This window comes from Littorina saxatilis, linkage group LG9 (genome assembly GCF_037325665.1).
Source record: "Littorina saxatilis isolate snail1 linkage group LG9, US_GU_Lsax_2.0, whole genome shotgun sequence".
In the NCBI taxonomy this organism is placed as follows: Eukaryota; Metazoa; Mollusca; class Gastropoda; order Littorinimorpha; family Littorinidae; genus Littorina; species Littorina saxatilis.
In genome coordinates, this window is record NC_090253.1 from 52,398,829 (window position 1) to 52,421,328 (window position 22,500).

The window sequence follows — 22,500 nt, forward strand, 5'->3', positions numbered from 1 at the left end:
AAAAGTGATACAACCATGTGATTTATGCAATTTTAATTAAAAAAATAAACACACCGTTTGTTTACGCAAATAAAGATCAAGGTTCTGTGATAGAAAAAAAACACACAAGTGACCTTGATTTTTCTCATTCTCAGAATAACGTCAGCACAAACACAGTTTCTTCTCTTGTTTGGAGACCCACTTCCAAGTATTCCATCACAACTTGTTCAACTTCTTCAGATCTAACTGGCGGTCTTTCAGACAACTTTCATTTTTCCTTTTCTTTCCCGTATTGCTGTTCTAATATGTTTCTGTGTTCCCTCCACTCTCTCATTCTTATTTCTGTCAAAAGAAAACTCGCGGGCACATAACGAAACATTGCCTGCAGCTTCGTTGTCAAGATATCTCAGGGCTTTCAGTTTGTATGTCACTGTATATGATTTGTGCTTCGGCATGGCTGGACATAAGCTTAAAAAGGAAGTGCTTGTCAACGAGAGAAGTGTTAAACACTCAATAAAAGACGTCACTGAACGACGTCACTGAAAGACATGACGTAATTTTATCCCCCCCTCCCCCCCAAAAAGGCGAACCATTGAACAGTGTGCACAAATCGTAGATAAAGGAGGCAGACTGTCTTAAAACAATTTTTTTTTAAACCGGGGTGGGCGTTTGCTAGGTAGTGACCCCTCTGCACAACATTTGGCCGAAAGTAGGGGGTGGGCGTTTGCTAGATACTGGGCGTATGCTAGGGATTTTACGGTAATTAAAATAAGATGTGTAAATATCTTTAAATTATATTATTAGAACCAAAATTACACTGGAAAAAAGAGGAACACAAACACATGGAATAGGGAAATAAACAGGAAAGCTTAATTAAAATTAGATAAAAATGGAAAGGGAAATAAGACAAAAATACCCACTAAACAAAATAACTAGCAAGGAAAAACTGTAACTCAGCAAGAAACGCTTACGTTGAATACACTGAATCACGCAGTGCTTCTTCTCTTTTATTTACGTTTGTTCGTTGGCAAAACGGACCCAGCGAAACAAAATATGACTTCAAGAGCTTATGACAGAAGTACAATTCTCTCTCGCCATCATAGAAATATAAGTATTCTGAGAATCACTTGAAGCAAACACGAACTACTAGTGCACGGAAATCCTGCTGTTGTTGTTGTTGTTGTTGTTGTTGCTGTTGCTGTTGTTGTTGTTGTTAAATTGCTGCTGAGGCAAAATCAAAACAAGTCGCGTAAGACGAAATTACTACATTTAGTCAAGCTGTCGAACTAACAGAATGAAACTGAACGCACTGCAATTTTTCACCAAGACGAAGACAGGTTCGCCAATCCCCGCGAGAAGGAAATCGCTCACTTTGTACGTGCAAAACAAAGTGAAATTTACAAGCCAGAATGGGGCGGATATGACGTCATCTACGACATTTATAACAAAAAACCGGGATATCATACTCAGGAACTCTCATGTACAGTTTCATGAAGATCGGTCTGGTAGTTATCTCTGAATCGCTGTACACACACACACACACACACACACACACACACAAACGCACACACACACACACACACACGTGCGCGTGCGCGCGCACACACACACACACAGACACAGACACACACACACACACATACACACATACATACACCACGACCCTCATCTCGATTCCCCCTCTATGTTAAAACATTTAGTCAAAACTTAACTAAATGTAACGAGTAAAAATGGCTATACATGGTACATAGCAATACAAATAAGATACAAGATGTCTATCATATAACCTGGCTACAATATGATTTCATACCTTCACATGTGACATAAAGGCAATCGAATTATAAAAAGAAAACATTAGGAACAACAACGAAGACGAACACGCAAAGAGAGATGTATGCAAACAAGCAAAGAAAAAGGCAAAAATAGCAAGAAATCTGCAAAACTGCAATAAACACTAAGAAACCCTCGATCTTCAAATATTAAGTCACCTACCACTACCAAATATAACGTCTATTGGCGCGTTAACGTTTAATTAAATCGATCGTTTCTCATATAAGTCAAAACAATGATCATCTTGTTTTAGTTAGGTATAAGGAGATATCATTGCAAACAAAATACAAAACAAAAGGCAATTGAAATGGTTAACAATACAGCCATAATAATCATACACAGAAAATATTAACACATTTAGTAGTACAGTACAAATTGAAACTATAAGCAAGCTGAACTGAAGTACAGTCACAGGCACACGACTGAACTATTTGGTTGACTGACCTCGACTGCTCATTGTGTTCATTTCTTGCCGTTATAACATTGCTTACTTAAATGTCTGACACTGCCAAGAGGGGCAGAGAAGAGGTCTCGCCTATCAGCGACGACACAGAAAAAAGGCCGTGTCTTGATCTACAGGACAGTTTCTTAGACGCGTTTGATGACACAACTATCATCGAAGTAGAACAGCCCCTGCACAGCACCGCCCTCAGCTCTCCGCCAGACGCGACATCTTCGGCCATGTCGAGTTCCACTGTCACCTCCGTCAAAGAGGGCTTGCGCGAGGCCCTGACGGATCCTGCAATCCTGCTACTTCTAAAGGAGGCTGTCGTGGCCCCCCTGATGCAGCAGATCGAGGAACTCAAAGTGACGGTGGCCAACAAGGACCAAGAGATCGCGGACCTCCATGCTCGTGTCGACGAGCTCGAGCAGTATTCCCGGCGCAACTGCGTCAGGATCAGTGGCATCCCCGCCGCCGACAACGAAAACACTGACGAAATCACCAAGAAATTAGGAGCTGCGCTTGGCGTTACCATCACAACTGATATGATCGACAGATCCCACCGCGTCGGCAGACCAGATCAGGCCGATCGTCAGATCATCGTCAAGTTCACCTCCTATCGACACAAGCGGTCGCTGATGGGCGTTCGGAGGCACCTCAAGCACAAGACAGCCTCGACCATGGGATTCTCGCCACCCGTTTCAGCAGCGGAAGCCGCGGCGCGGTCAGCACCACGGGGGGTGTTTGTGAATGACGACCTGACGAGGCAGCGGGCCAGACTGGCAGCTAAAGCACGTCGCTTTAAACAAGATAGGCGTATCCAGGACACATGGGTCCGCGATGGCGAAATCTTTATAAAAAAGAACGAAAAAATCACAAAAGTGTTCAACGAGGTAGATCTCGAAAAATTTGCTTAGCCTTGTATAACTATAGTTGGCTTCTGTAAGCCACAGCTTTCCAAGCGAAGTGTGTTTGCTGCTGCAAGCAGTAAAATGTGACACCCGTGTGTGTGTGTGTGTGTGTGTGTGTGTACGTACGCACTACGCTTAACATTTGTCGGTACCACGATCTCTGGCTCGCTCTACGGTTTCGATTTTAACAAAATTAATGACATTTTACCTCTGCAGTGAGACGAAGATGTTATCAACCAGAAATTGAAACGTTTATTGAACATTGCCACACACCAAGTGCTGACACGTCGTGTGTGTGTGTGTGTTTGTGTGTGTGTGTGTGTGTGTGTGTGTGTGTGTGTGTGTGTGTGTGTGTGTGTGTGTGTGTGTGTGTGTGTGTCTGCATACATGTGCATGTGTATATTTTTGAACCACGAGCTGAGAGCTACAGAAGTGTTGTTGTTTTTTGTTGTCGTTGTTTTCTAATGGAAAACCGTTACCCATTGGGAACTCTGTATATACATTCTTTACTTAATCTTGTTTTTGAACCCTCTTTACAAACTTTACCTTTGTTTTTTCTGCTGTCTTTTTGTAGCGCAAATCCTCCCAGACCAGCCCGCAGATACACCCTCCCCCTGGCCATTTTCTTGTTCCTGATCCTGATTGGATATGTCAGTTAATTTAAGCATGTACAGGGCCAGAATTGGGTGTTTCTATGGAAAAGCAGTAGTTCTCTGTCGCAAACTTGCTTTCTTATGTGAATCTTCTGTGTTACCATTTGTGATTTTAACTTCCCTTAAATCACCAGCCCGTGTTCCGTTATCATTGTTCGTTTTTTGTTGTGTTACCTTCAGCTTTAAAAACTGGTCGGCTTTATTAACCAACACCAAGTTGCCAAAAACAAATAACGTTGATTTTAATGACCCGCAGTCAAGTCCTTCTGTAACCCCGTTTGCACAGTCGAAGTTGTATTTATCAGGTGATGTAGAAAAGAACCCAGGTCCTGAACACGAGCATGAAATCAGTGTCGTACACATCAATGTCAGAAGCCTTAGGAATAAAATTAATTTATTGCAACCCGAAGTTCAACGGCACGATGTCTTAACACTTTCGGAGACATGGCTAGCGCCTTCTGATGATAACTCCTCATTACTGATTCCAAATTTCAGTCCCCCTGTTCGACTTGACCGTCCAGACCATCCTTATGGCGGAGTAGCAATCTATGTAAAAAATTATTTGTATTATAAACCCCGTCCTGAGTTTAACGTCGTCGGCCTAGAAGCCGTGTGGGTCGAGATAAAACTGAATAAAGAAAGTATTTTGATAGGTTCATTTTACCGTCCACCAAATGGAAATGTTCAATATTGGGAATTAGTAGACGAAAGTTTAAGAAAAGTAAATAGTCAAGTGTTGAAGTTTGTGATCTGTGGTGATTTTAACGTTGATTTTTTAAGTTCTCCTTCTCACAATTTTTTCAATATGTTGCATTCATATCAACTCTGTCAACTTGTCAATGTTCCGACACGTATAACTGAAACAAGCAGTACCTGCATAGACCTTATAATTACACAAACGCCACAAATAATTAAATCTGTAGATGTTTTGCCACCAGTTTGCAGCGATCACAGCGTACCACGGGCGATATTAAAAAGTACTGTAAATGTAAGTAACTCCTTTAAACGAACTATTTTCAATTACGATAAATTGAATATAGAAGGGTTTTGTAACGCTCTTTCACAAGTTGATTGGACAGGTATGGTGACGAATGAAATGTTTAATGATAGCATTGATGTTTTTAGTAGAACTTTTATGAATGTTGCAAAGCAGTTCATGCCTGTTAAAGAAGTTGTTGTACGCCCTAAAGACGCACTCTGGATTACCCCAGAAATTTTAAAGTTAATCGACGAGAGAGATCAAACTCACCTGAGAGCAAAAACGAGTAACTCTTTAGAAGATTGGCTGAGTTATCGTCAGACGCGTAATCGTGTTACAGCAGCTAAGCGAGACAGAGTCCAGCAATTTTATATAGAGTTAGACGAACGCATTTCCGACCAAGGTTCCTTTGGTACTAAAAAGTGGTGGCAGTTGGTAAAGTCATTTATGGACAAGAAAGGACTTGGTGTTGATGAAATTCCTCCGATTAATTTTGAAGGCAAGATTTACCATTCAAACCAGGAAAAAGCTAACGTTCTGAACAATTTTTTCATACAAAATTCCGTTCTTAAAACGCCAGACGACAATTTGCCTCAAGCTGATTTTTTCGACAGCGAACTTAATGAGATTTATCTTACAGTCGACGAGGTTAAAGAGGTTATTAAAGCCCTTGATAAAGGTAAAGCCACTGGTCCGGATCTCATTCACAACAGACTTCTAGTTGCTGCTGTTGACGCCATAGCAGAACCCCTGACAGATTTGTTTAATAGAAGCCTTAGAGAAGGTATATATCCTAGTTTGTGGAAGACGGCTCATGTCACTCCTATTTACAAAGCCGGCCCAGCAGATTGTTGTAACAATTATCGACCAATTTCATTATTAAGTTGTGTTGGGAAGGTAATGGAGCGCTGTGTCCACAGCCATGTTTACACCTTTTTACAGCGAAATGATATATTAACACCGGCACAGTCAGGATTTATTCCTGGTGACTCTACCAGTTGTCAACTGGCTTCTATTTATGACGAGTTCTGTTTAAATTACGATATGGGAATTACCACTCAAGCTGTTTTTTGTGATGTGTCAAAGGCATTTGAAAAAGTCTGGCACAAAGGGTTACTATATAAACTGGAACTAGTAGGAATTAGAGGACAATTGTTGAAATGGTTTCACGATTATTTAACAAATCGCCACCAGGCGGTTGTTATTAAGGGTGCTAAGTCTGCATTAAAATGTATCCCGGCAGGTGTTCCACAAGGTTCTGTTCTAGGCCCCTTGCTATTCCTGATATATATTAACGACATTGTGAATGATACTGAATCTGTTATAAAGTTGTTTGCTGATGACACGAGCATGTCTATGTCCTTAGAAGATCCAACTAGACGAGCACAGATTTTGAACGCAGACCTATATAAGATTAATACCTGGGCAAAACAGTGGAAAGTTAAATTTAACGAAGCAAAAACGGAACTGTTAGACATAAAACGTGATAATATACCAACCGAACCAATCATTTTTAATAATATTGTTTTGGAAAACGTGAACCAACATAAACACCTTGGCGTAATCTTGCAGAATGATTGTAAGTGGGACTTCCAAGTGAGAAGCATCATAAAAAAGGTCACCTTATTAATTAATTGTTTAAGATATTATAAATATAGATTAAATCGTAAAAGTCTGGAAACTATGTATAAATCTTTTGTTCTTCCACATTTTGACTACGCAGACATCATATGGGACAACTGCACAGAGTACTGGTCAACTGCACTCGAAAAACTACATTTGGAAGCCATTCGGACTATAATCGGTGGTGTGCGCGGCACAAGCCACGATAAACTGTATAAAGAAAGCGGATTTTGTAACCTAAAAGAAAGACGGAGCAGACACAAACTGATTTTATATTACAAGATGGTATATGGCAAATGCCCTCATTACTTATCAGATCTCTTGCCACCTTTAACTTCCGATGTTAACCCATACCATCATAGAAGACCATTAGAAAGAAGAGTCCCCATGTGCAAAACTGAATTATACCGTCGATCTTTTATACCATCTACTACTGTCCTGTGGAACACCTTGCCAGACAACATCAAAACAACTAACTCAATCAGCGATTTCAAACGCTATTTATCTACTCCTGATTATAACGTACCTGCCTATTATTACTGTGGTAAAAGACTGGAAGAGATTCACCACTGCAGAATGCGCCTAAACATGAGTAATTTGAATTCTGACCTGTGTAAACGCCACCTACAGGGAAACCCACAGTGCGCTTGCGGCTACCCGAACGAAACAGCTGACCATTATTTGACACATTGTCCTTTGTACGTAGATGCTCGCCTGTCTACAATAAACGCACTTCCTGTTAATTACAGACATGTTGAAATATTGTTAAATGGTAGCGAAAACCTTTCTCTTTGCACTAACAAGCTTGTTTTTGAAAGTGTCCAATCGTTTATCCATGAATCTGGTCGTTTCTGTTGATTTGACTCAGTACCCATATTCAAGCCAACAAACCTTATTTTATATGCATTTTTCAAATGTATATTTAGCGAGCTACTGCTTACTTGCCACAGGACTATGGTTTGTAATGTACTATGTATATTCTTATTTGTATGCGCTGCCAACTTCATTTTTTATATGTACCTACCGTTTTCTCCTCCCTCCTCCACCCTCCCCCCTCTTCCTCCTGCTAGCTTTTTCTTATTCTTTCTGATTTACTTTAACTATGCTCTTCTTGTAGATAGTTCAACAATTGATAAGTATTGCTTGTCCGACATCATATTTGCGTTATTTTCCTACTACGTAGGGCGCGTAATATAAGCGTTTGCTTGAGTTCGTGTCCCTATTGTTTATCGTTGTATTTTTGTATCATGTTTGATTTAATAAAACATTGTTTAAACCAACTGAAGTGCAGTTTAATTGTGTTCAAACAACCAACCACGTTATGGAAAAGTGTAAATCAAAATCTACTCATCGGGCTGCGTTTATTTCGGCAGGATTTATAGGTTTAAACAAAATTGTATTTAGAATTCTTCTCATGAAGCAGTTCAGAACATACAACTAGGACACGCACTCAAGCAATGAAATGCTTATATTACGTGAAGGATTTATTGTCTAAACTGATTGAGGGCGTAATCAGGGAATAAACCCAAATGAAAGCGTGATGCACGTGCGTGTCTAATTTGTACTCCTTAAAAAAAAAAACAGTAAGTGCGTTGGACTCAAACCATCAACCATTACATATTACAAATGTCTGGATATTTCTAATTTCACGAGCTGCAACCAAAGGAGCACCTGGCATACTCTTGATATTGTATTCACCACGTCTAGATCATTTTGGTAGTATGCTTCAAAGTCTACTTACAACATATGAATGATTTTACGATACCCGTATATTGATGTTGCCATTGTTAGCATGTGCATATGTGCTTGGTGTGAGCATTTGTCTGTTGTATGTGTTTGTTTGCGTGTTTTTTGACTGTGCACTGTGCTGCGGTGCGAACAAATGTGATTTTTTGTATTCTATGCAAGCATGTGTATATGTGCTCTTTGATGAGTATTTTCCTTTTCATCTGAGACAAATTGTATTAGTTGTATATATCGTGTTGTGTTTTTGATTGAACTTGTAAATTGAACTTGTAAAGCGCTTCGAGCTGTGGAGAAGCGCTATATAAATGTCCATTATTATTATTATGTATTATTATTACTGCCGACAGAACTGATCCGTCAGCTGTCCACGTTGTCCTTTAAATCAATAATCATACTTCCAGAAGTATCTTAAACCTAACCGAAAATAATGGATTACACTTATGTTTTGTTAGTGGGTTGTTGTGTTTTAACGTTCTTTCAAGCGATATGCCTATCCAGACCGAAGCCATTTTTTTTCTTTCTAGTATTATTATTTTTTTATTTTTTTTTGCTTAACGCCCAGCCGACCACGAAAGGCCATATCAGGGCGGTGCTGCTTTGACATATAACGTGCGCCACACACAAGACAGAAGTCGCAGCACAGGCTTCATGTCTCACCCAGTCACATTATTCTGACACCGGACCAACCAGTCCTAGCACTAACCCCATAATGCCAGACGCCAGGCGGAGCAGCCACTAGATTGCCAATTTTAAAGTCTTAGGTATGACCCGGCCGGGGTTCGAACCCACGACCTCCCGATCACAAGGCGGACGCCTTACCACTAGGCCAACCGTGCCGGTTTTTCCTTTCTAGGTTCACAATTATTTGTGTAAGAAAGTGTTAAGAAGCTGGTTAATAGAGACATCCCACTTGATTCTGGGCCAATCCAAAAGACTATTAAAAACAAAGAAAGTAATTATGAAATAGGCTCTTATGCGTTTAATAAAGTCTTCTCCATTCCTCGCCGTGTAATCAGTTGGAATCGCCATGTCAGATCTAGCTAGGCTAATACATGGGATATTAACATCCCTCAACTTGGTCATGCACAACAAACAAAAAATTACAACAACAAAACCTTGGTCATGCACCATTAATCACAATCCTGACTGATTAATTTTCAGAGTGACATTTGTTTGATGAATTCATGTATTAACCGACACTGGTGTCTTCTTGTGGAATTGATTCATCAACACATTCTCTCACTGCGGGGTAAGGCGTCAGGATATTGATTTTATGTGTACAAGCCGAGGACTTTAATTATTACAGCTTTGCGTTAATGACACAAAATGTTTTCACACTGTGCCATTCACGTGTTTGGCTATATGTTCAGTTAAACGCGCGTATTGCGACGAGAAAATAGACGAAAGAGAATGAAAAACTGGAGAAGTTGAGCGTGCTTGAACAGTGGAAGATCTGCTTGCAACTGGAGTAGTTGAGACAGTTACAACCGTGAAAGATCCGCTTGCAACTGGAGTAGTTGAGGCAGCTTCAACCGTGGTAGATGTGCTTGCAACTGGAGTAGTTGAGCCAGCCGTGGAAGATTTGCTTGCAACTGGAGTAGTTGAGGCAGCTTCAACCGTGGTAGATGTGCTGGCAACTGGAGTAGTTGAGCCAGGTACAGCCGTGGAAGATTTGCTTGCAACTGGAGTAGTTGAGCCAGCTGCAATCGTGGAAGATTTGTTTGAAACTGGACTAGTTGAGCCAGCTTCAACCATGGAAGGTTTGCTTGCAACTGGAGTAGTTAAGGCAGCTTCAACAGTGGTAGATTTGCTTGGAACTGGAGTAGTTGAGGCAGCTACAACTGTGGAAGATTTGCCTTCAACTGGAGTAGTTGAGCGCGCTTCAACAGTGGTAGATTTGCTTGGAACTGGAGTAGTTGAGGCAGCTACAATGGTGGGAGGTTTGCTTGCAACTGGAGTAGTTGAGGCAGCTACAACTGTGGAAGATTTGCTTGCAACTGGACTAGTTGAGCCAGCTACAGCCGTGGAAGATTCGCTTGCAACTGGAGTAGTTAAGGCAGCTTCAACAGTTGAAGGTTTGCTTGCAACTGGAGTAGTTGAGCGCGCTTCAACAGTGGAAGATTTGCTTGCAACTGGAGTAGTTGAGCCAGCTACAGCCGTGGAAGATTCGCTTGCAACTGGAGTAGTTGCGCCAGCTTCAACCGTGAAAGATTCGCTTGCAACTGGAGTAGTTGAGGCAGCTACAACTGTTGAAGATTTGCTTGCAACTGGAGTAGTTGAGCCAGCTTCAACCATGGAAGATTTGCTTGCAACTGGAGTAGTTGAGCGCGCTTCAACAGTGGAAGATTTGCTTGCAACTGGAGTAGTTGAGGCAGCTACAACCGTGAAAGATTTGCTTGCAACTGGAGTAGTTGAGCGCGCTTCAACCATGGAAGGTTTGCTTACAACTGGAGTAGTTGAGGCAGCTACAACCGTGGAAGATTCGCTTACCAGGCCCAGACCACTGCTAGTATCATTGCAGGGGCAGCGCTCTTCTTTATTGAGAGTTATACTGTCGCATTCTGCTTCACGAGCAGGGTTGCATTCGACTAAGGGGCTGTTTTTTCCGACGAGGCACCAATTGAAGTCTTGGCCTTTCTTGCCGCACACTTGGTCAGGCCGACAGCAGTAGTCCCAGCCCAGGCCGGAGTGCGTGTAGCACCAGTAGTAGTCTGTGCCGTGGTGGGTCCCGCAAGGGTGGCCGGCAATGCAGGACGTGCCTTTTACCGTCATGGTTCCGGCGTCCCCACAGTATCTGTAAATGGCTACCTCGGGGAGATTAGTGTCCTGACCTGAAATATATTAAGACGTGCATAAGAGCGTAATTAATGTTATGTTCCGTATAATTATGGTCAAACACGTCATTTTGATTTCAATATAAGGTCAAAGGTGGCATACATCTTTGGAGAAAGACAGGGAAACCATTGTGTAATCACCTGAACATGCTCACATGTTGTGAACAGTCAGCAAAATTCACTTTAGGTTTTATTTTTAGCTGCGCAGGAATCGTCAGAGACCAACGTAAAGGGAAACAAATGGTCACCAAACAAAAATATGTTTCACTAGTTCAAACCAAAGTCCCACCACATGAGAATGTTCCCACACCATCTATATTCGTTGTCATGGTCTTGGACAATGGGACATTGCCTACATTATGCTCGTTTGCAACTAAATTACACGCAAAAGAGCAACCTTGAATAATACACTCTAAATTGTATGACACATTTTGAAAATTGTCTCTGTTCACAAAGTGTAAAAGTGTGTTTAAACTAACACTTAAAGTGTTCACAATGTGTTCACCATGAGTAACGTTTGCTATCTGAACACTTCCAAACACTTTTGTTTAACAATGAGAACCGTTTTCAGCACGACGGACGCAGTGGCGTGGTGGTAAGACCAAGTGCGTACGGAAAAGATCCTGTATTCCATGTCGGAGTTCGGTGGGTTTTGAAAACACGAAAATATACCCTGCATTCCTACTCAACGAAAGCGGAGTGAAGCTGACTATGCTCTCAGAGTATAGTGTGGGGAACCCACACGGGCAAAACGAGCTCACACGTCACCAGAACATTCTGGAACGCTGAAGAAGAAGAAGAAGTTTTCAGAACATTCCACTGCTAGGTGAACACATGTGTGTTCAAGAAGGGTTCTGGATGTTCCCGGTGGCCACCTAACTTGCGAATGGCTACACGTGGATCATTCTGGCTTTTTTTGTTGCAATCTTACAATCTGTCTCTGTTTCGATCAAAGGCTTCATTGAAAATCAAAAGGTTGAAAAAGTATGAAAAAATGGCATAACTAAACCAAGAAGATTTAAAAATGACCAAACCATTGTAATGGCTAAACTTCCTGAAATTCTGGTATATAAACGGAGCTCTTTCATACGAAGTACCCTAACTATACAATAACAAAATTTATGAATTAATACAAACTCTCATTTTCAGAACACGACATCATGGAATACTTATGTCAACCAAAGAGAATTCATTGTTCAAAGCCACGCGATTTAGAGCCCTTCTCAATTATATAGCAATGACTGTGAGAATGTTCTATACGTGATCTGCGACTATGGTGTGGAAACTTAAAAGTGAACGTCAGCGTATCAAACTGAAACTTCGCGTGACACAAACTCGTTTTGTCACTGAAGAGTGCGACCTTGGCATTGGTGACGTCAAATGTTCAAAAACAATTTTTTCTTCAAAATATGTAATGTTCGAGTGAAGTGCTGTTTCTCCACATTTTTGTGATGTGAACCAAATGTGTAGTTTATAAACAGAATAAAATAAAAGCTGAGAAATATGCAGCGGAACTATATACTTTCAAGCGCAGCCTTACAAAAAGTACATATTGGGAATCCAACGCGACTTTCTTTGTTTAGTCGTGCACTGGGGGAGGGGGGGGGGGGGGGGGTCTCGGCAAGCTTCGACCCCTGGAAGTGCCCCACTAAACAAAACAAAAGTTGCTCTGGATTCCGTATGAAATGAAAGGGTGTTTGTACTGTGTGTAAAAGCCTGACCGTATCTGTGATGGTTTACGGGAGGCTTACTGTGCCTTTAAAAGTACAACCTTGTGTAATATCTATAAATATTATAGGTGTTAAAAAACAGCAAGCAGATAAACAAAAATAAGTCATCACAGGCTTCATTAACACTTACTTGCAATTTGAATCAGTTGCATCATTTAGTTCATTTTTCCAGAAGGAAGAAACATATAATTATGTATAGGTACCGGGCGGGGATGTAGCTCAGTCGGTAGCGCGCTGGATTTGTATCGAGTTGGCCGCTCTCAGCGTGAGTTCGTCCCCACGTTCGGCGAGAGATTTATTTCTCAGAGTCAACTTTGTGTGCAGACTCTCCTCCGTGTCCGAACACCCCCGTGTGTACACGCAAGCACAAGACCAAGTGCGCACGAAAAAGATCCTGTAATCCATGTCAGAGTTCGATGGGTTATAGAAACACGAAAATACCCAGCATGCTTCCTCCGAAAACGGCGTATGGCTGCCTAAATGGCGGGGTAAAAAACGGTCATACACGTAAAATTCCACTCGTGCAAAAAACACGAGTGTACGGGGGAGTTTCAGCCCACGAACGCAGAAGAAGAAGAAGAAGTATAGGTACCCATGGTTTTCTTTTTGTATATACCCCTTGTCAGCCCTGAAAGTCCAAAAAATGGTGCTCTCGCCTTTGACTAGTGATTCTGAAAATGTACTAGCAAGACAGCAAACCTTACTCGCCAAACCAACAATTTTGTCAGCAACTTTACTCGCATTTGGCAACTGAGTAGATGAACATTTCTACTCGCCAGTTACATGTTTCTGCTCGCCATGGCGAGTAAAATACTCGCCACTTTCAGGCCTGCTTGCATTTCTTACACCGTAAAGTTAATCCAAAAGAACGCCTACCCGAGTAGCACATCATGGCGTCGTCACGAGAATTCATCTTGCAGGAGCCAAGACAGCAGTAGTCCCAGTTGCCTCGATGATCGGTGTAGCACCACATGTAGGCACTATTGTGCAGATTGCAGTAGTGGTCCTCTCTGCACATTGAGTTCCCCGCTGTTGTTGTGCACCGGTTTCCTCGATGTCCACACGCTGCAATTTCATTGGCCAATTTTGGCTATAATTTTGCAACTCCAAAAACAAAGAGACTGCCAACGTTCCAAAATTCAGAATAAAAAAAAACAAGAAAGGTAAGTTGTTGGAACGTTTGTTATTGACAAAACAATACATTCACAAAATATTTGTGAATGTATTGTTTTGTCAATAACAAACGTTCCAACAACCTACCTTTCTTGTTTTTTTATTTTGAATTTTGGAATGTTGGCAGTCTCTTTGTTTTGGGATTTATTTATAATTTCGTTTATTATGTTTGTAGTAAGTTTGGATAATATGTTCAACATTTGTGTTCTGTATTCTTTAACTCTCACAATAAGAAGAGAAAAACATTCTGCTGATAGTTGGTTATCATGAATGCACACAAGGTAAGGTCAAGTAAGAATTCGAATGTTGATGAATTAAGATGTATTTCATCGTTTGGTTCTGGTCATCCAGGAGAGCCTTTTTGTCAATGCGCTAAGAGTTTGTTATAATCTCCAAAAAAAGTATCTGCTAGTACATGTAGTATCTTCTATATATTATGTATGAATTACCTCTCAAATAAAAGCGTGTTATATGCGTTTAACTACATGAGGCTGTTTACAAGGCACAGTGCAGCTCACAGCCTTCGTTTTGCGTTTTTGTTGCAGCTGAGTGCATGTACAGTTCAAAAACCCTCCCATGGTAGTAAAACAAACCCAAAACTACCCAACGACGACATCTGTGAAGCTCGACAGTTTCTTGTTCACGCGAGTGCATAAATTAACCTAGTTATTACGTGGTGTTTGGTCGGAGTTCGATTCAACTGAGTGATTCCGGCCTCCATTTTGTTTTACACAAACTCATGATGACGTCTGACATAGTTTGCTAGTGACGTGTCTTTTCAGTTGTGCATGATGTGCATGTGGTGATCTACCTGATCTAAATTTAGATCCAAAAATAGGCCAAGACCAGCCGGGTCCGAGTACGAAATTAATTCGTAAAAAAATTGCAGTTCTTGACTCTTTGGGTGCAAGTCAATGAAACTTGGTAGTTCTTCTAACGGATAGCTGCCTGAGGTATGACTAAAAGCCCAAGGGGCTCCGTGCACCTGGATTTGACAAGTTCAGTACCTTTAATAACGGTCATAGGACTAAAATGTTATCCATTCTCCTGCAACGGCCATCAAACGGCTTCAGTTCATATACTTTAGTGGTCATGTAGTAGCAAGGAATACACAGTCGCCCTTGATCCTCCAAGCTAGAAAACGTCACACTCATGAGAAAAATACCATCTCAGTGTTAGGCATTTCTGTAGTGAAACTACAGGGGAAGCTACTGAAAGGGTATCTATCATGTGTTAGAGAGTACAAACTCTCAGACCATTGAAAACCATTGCCACGGTAACGTAAGCAAAACTGCCGATCTCGTTTCTTGAGTTAGGCACTATTTCTTTATGTTACAGGAAGACTTGTTTTGTGAATGTGAAAGTATGCAAAAGCTCTTTGTGGGTTGTTACGCAGTTTTGCTGATTGAAAATGTTGCTGTCAGCTCTTTATCTCACGTTTATTCAGCTGTCACCGCTCGATGTAGGCAGTTTGCAACTTATAACTAAAATGAGATAGGCAGATTGTTCAGAAATCAAAGAAAGTTTTGTGTGTTTTTCTCAAAACATCAAAAAATGACACAGGCAATTAATTATCTTATGAGCGTGACGAAAAGTATAGTTCTGTCGTAAAAAAAGGACTACAAATTAGAACAGCTAAAACTGAAAAATATGTGTGCATAACAATTAACAGAACCATCCATTTTCTATCCAAAATAATCCGTCTTGTTTACCATTACTGTCTTCTCAAGATGTTAATCAAGGCATGCCAAACGATGTAGATGTCATTTTTCTCAAAACCACGAAAGCACGGCTTTGGTGGGGTTTGTGGTTTGTTTGTTTATGACACAGACAAAAAAACTGACACGCTTTACTAAGTGCTCGGCACAAAACTGTCAAACTGTAACGACATTGCACTTACACATTTAAAAACATTAAAAAAAAACATTCCAAAGTCTTTCGTAAAATCCGTTATACCGTTATGCGACATGCCAGAAAGAGTTCTAACTGTCAATTGGTCCTACAATGAGCGCTTCTGGGGTGATAACGCGAGACAACTCCTGTGATCTTGCCGTGAGGTGGTGCCAGTTACCAGCCGAAAGAAAGAAGGGGCATAACCTCACCAGAACCGACCATTGTCTGTTTACCGTATAGAATGCACGACTTACACACCATCTGGTATTTAGAACCAATGCAAGGTTTTTTTCCTTTCTCGTGTGATCTTGCCGCGAGGTGGCGCCAGTTACCAGCCGAAAGAAAGAGGGGACATAACCTCATCAGAACCGCCCATTGGGTTTAACTGTAACAGCTAGTATAAAGTTTTATTTATTTTATCTATTTGGTGTTTAACGTCGTTTTCAACCACGAAGGTTATATCACGACGGGGAAAGGGGGGGAGATGGGATAGAGCCACTTGTCAATTGTTTCTTGTTCACAGCTAGTATAAAGAGATTCACAGTCGAAGCCATGTACTCTCACCCAAGTGTTTGTAAGTAGGATAATGAACAGAAAATCTTTAAAGTACCCATCAATGTACACACAAACATCTAAGCACACACACACATCTAAGCACACACAAACATCTAAGCACACACGAACATCTAAGCACACACAAACATCTAAGCACACACAAACATCTAAGCACACACAAACATCTAAGCACACACAAACATCTAAGCACACACAAACATCTAAGCACACACAAACATCTAAGCACACACAAACAACTAAGCACACACAAACATCTAAGCACACACAAACATCTAAGCACACACAAACATCTAAGCACACACGAACATCTAAGCACACACGAACATCTAAGCACACACAAGCATCTAAGCACACACAAACATCTAAGCACACACAAACATCTAAGCACACACACACACACATCTAAGCACACACAAACATCTAAGCACACACAAACATCTAAGCACACACAAACATCTAAGCACACACAAACATCTAAGTACACACAAACATCTAAGCACACACAAACATCTAAGCACACACAAACATCTAAGCAAACACACAATATCGTAAAAAGGAAAATTTGGCAGCAATACCTGAAACTTGTTTCAGACCACACGACTTTGGTGGAGCCTGCAGGCAGTTAGCGCAGGTCAGTACACCAGTAACGTTGTTTGGTGCAGATGCTTGGAGAGGGTTTGACAAAGGTTTCGAAGACAGACTTTGAACTAAGTTGTCAAAGTTGATTTGCTGATTGCCCTTGCTGGAGGGGCACGTACAGAACCACGCTTCTAAAAACAGTTTTGAACACAGCTTGTTGTAATCTGGAAAACATTGTGCCGTGAATGCATTGACGAATAGGACTTTGTCAGACTCGTTCTTAAAACAGCAAAAGTTATCTAGCTGATCGAGGAGACATGCTTGAAATGATTCGAGCTGGCATTTGGGAAATCCTGCACTCTCGGTCTTCCTTGTGTTGCGCACAACACGTGGCATGTGCACGACTGTTATGTTTGTGTCAGCGATTTTCTTTAAGCTGTGGTCATCTGTGTTGTTGTTATAGATCGCAGTGTATACAAGCGCAATATGCAAATTTGCATTTTGCATTTTAAAATTCACTACATGTTGTGCGCATTGCATGCACGGAACAAAGTGCGAATAAATCACAGCATGAGTAGCAGACCGCCCATGGCGATTTCTGTACGCCTCTAACACTTTATCTCCGTTCTTCTTCAAAACAAAAGCCTCAATATGAAATTCCTTGTTGTTTGGATTTCTAAGCGGAATTGGTTTCGAAACTAAGTAATTGTTGAGCAAGTTCAATTCTGGTGCAAAAATTCCATTTTTTGTCGGCAGCATGCCGTTCTCTGTCGCCGGAGAAGGAATAAAGGATGGTATGCCCTCATTCAACTCGTACAAAAACAAGCCAACGACTTGGGTTTGGTTCCGTATGAGAAGCGTTCTTGAAAGGGTTGTCATATTTGTAATGACAAGACTGAGGGCCGACTCCAGTTGCACAGCTTTGCAAACGGTGAAGACAGCAGAGAACAGAATCCACGATTTTGGATGCATAATGGTGTTTTGTAGTTCAGCCTTGTCCCATCAAAATTAACCTGGAAATAAAGAGACCGGCAACTCAAACATGTTGTAACACAACCTTTCTGCGTTACAGTCAAACTCAATAAAACTATGTGTTTTTGGAATCAGAACATGATGAGGAATAGACGAATGCTAATGGTATGTGTCTTGTTTTGAAATAAAGAAAGTGGTTATTTATTTGTTTTCTTTGTTTAGAAGAAATTTTTTTCAATCAAACACAACAAAACTGAATATTATCGGATACGTGAGGCAAAGAGGAAAACACTAATGTCAATTTTGTGGTTCAAGGTCCGATGTTGAAAAAAAAAATCGGCAACTTTGAATGAATTTTTCATGTACGAAATTGTAAGGCACCACGATGAAATGCAATTCATTAGTCCAGGTCAGGTACAAGATTGTGTGACCAAAATGTCAATCAAAATGACGGAAGAATGTGTCTGCAACACCGAGGTGGCAACTACTGCAAACAGGCAAACTATGACGTGAAGCTTTGAAGAAAACCAGCACAATAAAATGCCCTCAAAAAACGGGTACATCAATTTTCATAAAAAACTATATTTTGGTAGTTTTTGATAAATGTTTGTGTGAACACACACTCACACACATACACACACACTCACACATACACACACACATACGCACACACACACACACACAGACACACACATACACACACACACACACACACACACACATACGCACACACACACACACAGACACACACATACACACACACACACACACATAACACACACACACACACACACACACACACACACACAAACACCACTCACAGACAACCTCATCTTCCGCCCTTTATTTACACAAAAATGCAAGTCAATACTTGACTGAATTTGAAAACAACAAGATGAACACATTACCTCTTTCACTGGAACACGATTTTACAGAAGAGACACACCCTTGTCCGGCAAGAAAGCACCAGTCTGGGGGAATTTCTTGAAGGAAGCAAAACTAGTGACAACCAGTCAGCCCTAAAGAAATCCGAAAACACTGAAGAGGCAGCTGTGTAGGCAGTTTTGTTAAAGTCGCTCGAAGAATAAGAAGGTCACAATGCCACTCGATCACGCCACTACCGTAAACTACCTTGAAAACGACCACCACCCCTATGCACCAATTTTGCCCAAAGGTTGGGGGTGGGCGTTTACTAGGTACTATACCCTTTGCAGGAGCGGTTCCTTTGCTCAAATAACGATAGTTTGGTCACTTGGCATGGAAGTGTTCAAAGGATGCGTTATAGCACAAAACTTTCCCATCACAAGGAATTCTGCAAGCAGACCACGAAGGAAATCCTGTTGCTTCATCGTCTGTTAGCAAGTTTATAACTTCAAAAGATAATGTTAACTTGAAAAGATTGACCCAGGTCCGCAGCTGCACTGATTCAAGCCGACCATCAAATTCGAGACTGAGACAATCTCTTGAAACAAATATCGTGATCAACAACTTCAGAAGAGCTTTGAAAATGTCAACTCTCTTTTATTACTCAGCTGCACTGCGGTGAGAGTATAAATCAACGGTATGCCTTTATAACAGCATCTTGACATTATACACTCGGATGAATACTCTGTACCGCATGCGGAAGTTTACAAACACTTCAAAAAAAATGTTCCATAAATATATGTTGTGACATAATTAATCAAGAAGTAGGGGGTGGGCGTTTACTAGGTAGTATGCCCTTTGTACAGTTCTTGGCTCAAAATAGGGACTGGGCGTTTACTCGATATTGGGCGTATACAAGGTAGTTTACGGTATATAGGCAGAACAGCAAGTGCGTCATTGGACATTTCTATATTCGGTTCGAGAAAAATTTGAGGGGCACGTATTTTCTAAATGAAAGATGGTTTTGACAGTCTGATGAATTTCAGAGTGTTCACGAGCGTACGTTTCTTCCAAGCATATAAATAGAGGTTTCACAATGCTCTATTTATAACTCACGTTGGGAATCCTGAGAGACTTAATTTCTTTGTTTAGTGGGGCACTTACGGGTGTAGAGGCTCTCTCATGTATGTAGGATAAAGTGAATGTTGACGAGTTTGGACCACAAGTGCGCAGGCTCAGATATTTACACAATGGTTTAGCTCTTCAAGGCGCATGCTCAGATATTTACACAATGGTTTCCTAGATTTTCCAAAGCTTTATACCAACTTTTACCTTGTATGGAAATTAAAAAAGACGCGTTTGACCATATAAGGAACAGAAATTGCAGTCAAATAGTGTACTAAATGAATAGTCCTACCTAACGAACAAGAACCCAGAGGCGTGATTAACCATTCAGTAAATGGAATGCCCTGAAATACGTCTGGATTACAGTGCTGTTGTTTATTGGTTGTGTCATAAGTGCATTATCTATAAGTAAATATCAACCCTTTCCTTCCGGTGATACATGCGCCTTTTGAGCTTTTATCACGAGCTGATGTTACTAAAAATAGAATAGATAATCTGGAACACGGTTGAAGAAAAGTAACTTACTAGTGCGGCAATTAAGCAAACCTTGTTTGAATAGTACAGCATATCCAAGACTTAAAGGCTAAATCCGCCTCACGTAAACTATCAGTTTCCGATCACAGACTAAATAAGTCAGCCTCTCAAGTCTCAGGGGATTCATGGAAATGGTAGCTGCATGTTTTTTTCCACATCATCAAACTGTGTGCAGTATAATGTTAGATTATCTGCAAATAAAACATAATGTATCGATTGGAGATTGGATTTCCCTTCTTTGAGTCATGTGACGTCAGAGGCCGACAAAACTTTATAATTTGGCTTTTCAGGTTGACCGAAACTTCAAAGGAACTAAAAAACAAAAAACGTCATGTGTTTGATTGCATGTGTGTGTGCTGTTCAATGTCAAAACAACAACAAAGTGAGTACATGACGTGTGTTTTGTAGTTCCTTTGAAGTTTCGGTCAACCTGAAACGCCCAAATATGAAGCTTATGTGTTTGATTGCATACATGTGGATTGCATGCATGTGTGTGTGTGCTCGTTCAATCGTCAAAACAACAACAAAGTCATAAGTACCTGAAAGGAATTCGATCGATACATAAATGTTATTTGCGTGTTTGACCAAAATATGACATTTTACACAGATCTCGACAGTCATTGTTCACCTCGACCGCTAGCGCGGTCTCGGAGAACAATGACTGTCTCGATCTGTGTAAAATGTCATATTTTGGTCAAACACGCAAATAACGTATAATGTTTGAGTTCTACACTACTCGTCATGAAAAAACTATACACATACATTTAGCTGTAGATCTTTGTGATGCGGCCAGTTATGTGAAAATAGTATAATGCCAGAAAGGTAATTCATTCCCCTACCTTATGAAATAAAGAGTTTAATTTTCCATGAATTAGTGTTTATGCAGTGTACCGGAGACCTACGACACCCCCCAAAAGCAAATTCGCAAAATCAAATTTGCAGACACTAAAATACACAAAAGATCAAAATAAGCAAGAGTGACCCTGTTTTTGATCTCAAATTGAAGAACAACTCATTTTCTACCCATACAAATTGATTTGGTTTAGCTGTTGTGCCTAGAAGTGCTGTTTTGCCATTTTGAAGAAGACAGGTGTCAGCCTCGTCAGAAGCCGTAACAGTCCTATTTTGGCGTCATTTCTCGTGGGCTATGTGGGTAAAAACCCAGTTGTTTTGTAATGGCTCTGCGTATTGCTTTTGAATTTGACATGAGTATTGATAACACAATTGCAAATACGCGTGTAAAATATCATGGCGTTTTGATGAGTTTGTTGGACGAACTGGAACTTTTCAGAAAAGTGTTATTAAAATGTAATTACTTTTTACAGTATTGTTGCAAAAATTCAGTATTTTGCACACTTCAACTCAAATGAATACTACAATTGGGGATTAATGTTGGTACAAAAGCAACAACGCGTTCACAGTAATCATCCGGACTGATGCACACTGAGCGATATGCGGACTGCAAGTCGACTTTAGCACACCAATAACCTGTCCTCGTTAAGGACAACGCATCAGAGACTGTTTGAAACTTCACCGACTCAGGGATGGAGTAATCGTTCATTGCCCTAGGCCCTACCTGTTGGTTTGCTGGCATCATGAATTAGCCTAACGCTACCATCTTCTTTGGGGATCGCGGCTAGTGTGCTTACCACCGTCGGCTTCTTACTTGCCACTAAATAATGTCCTTTCGCTATTTGATCTAACAATTATGTTTCTACTACGTCGCGATGATCGTACGCTGATTATGATTGCTTTGTTCTGCCGCTAACACACATGTTTTAGGTTTTTCTGTTACACGAAAACCGTGCTGTATACCGTCTAACAAAATATCTCTGTCACAATCGCCCTCTAGCACTGAGTGCCACATTGGAGATTTTGCACTAATAGTAATAATGTAATAGACGCATGATTTTCTAAAAACTCACAATTATGAGGATCTAATTGAGGGAACGGGCTGGACTAGGTGGGGCCTACCGTTGTGTTGTCAGTTCGCTGCGCTGTATCCTTGGCACTGGTGTTTGTTGTCGCCTGGTGGTCTTTGCCGGAGTGCTCTTTGC

The 22,500-nt window shown here is 40.9% G+C and overlaps 1 protein-coding gene across 1 annotated transcript; it reads right to left on the bottom strand.

Moving 5' to 3' along the window:
* Positions 1-8,520: 8,520 nt before the first annotated feature.
* LOC138977263 (uncharacterized) lies at positions 8,521-20,412 on the bottom strand. Its single transcript, XM_070350169.1, has 5 exons — positions 18,829-20,412; positions 16,945-17,961; positions 13,604-13,792; positions 9,649-10,994; positions 8,521-8,538 (listed from the first exon to the last, which is right to left on the bottom strand). The coding sequence occupies exons 2-5, from the start codon at positions 17,918-17,920 to the stop codon at positions 8,521-8,523; spliced, it is 2,529 nt and encodes an 842-aa protein (XP_070206270.1). The 5' UTR covers positions 17,921-17,961; positions 18,829-20,412.
* Positions 20,413-22,500: the final 2,088 nt, after the last annotated feature.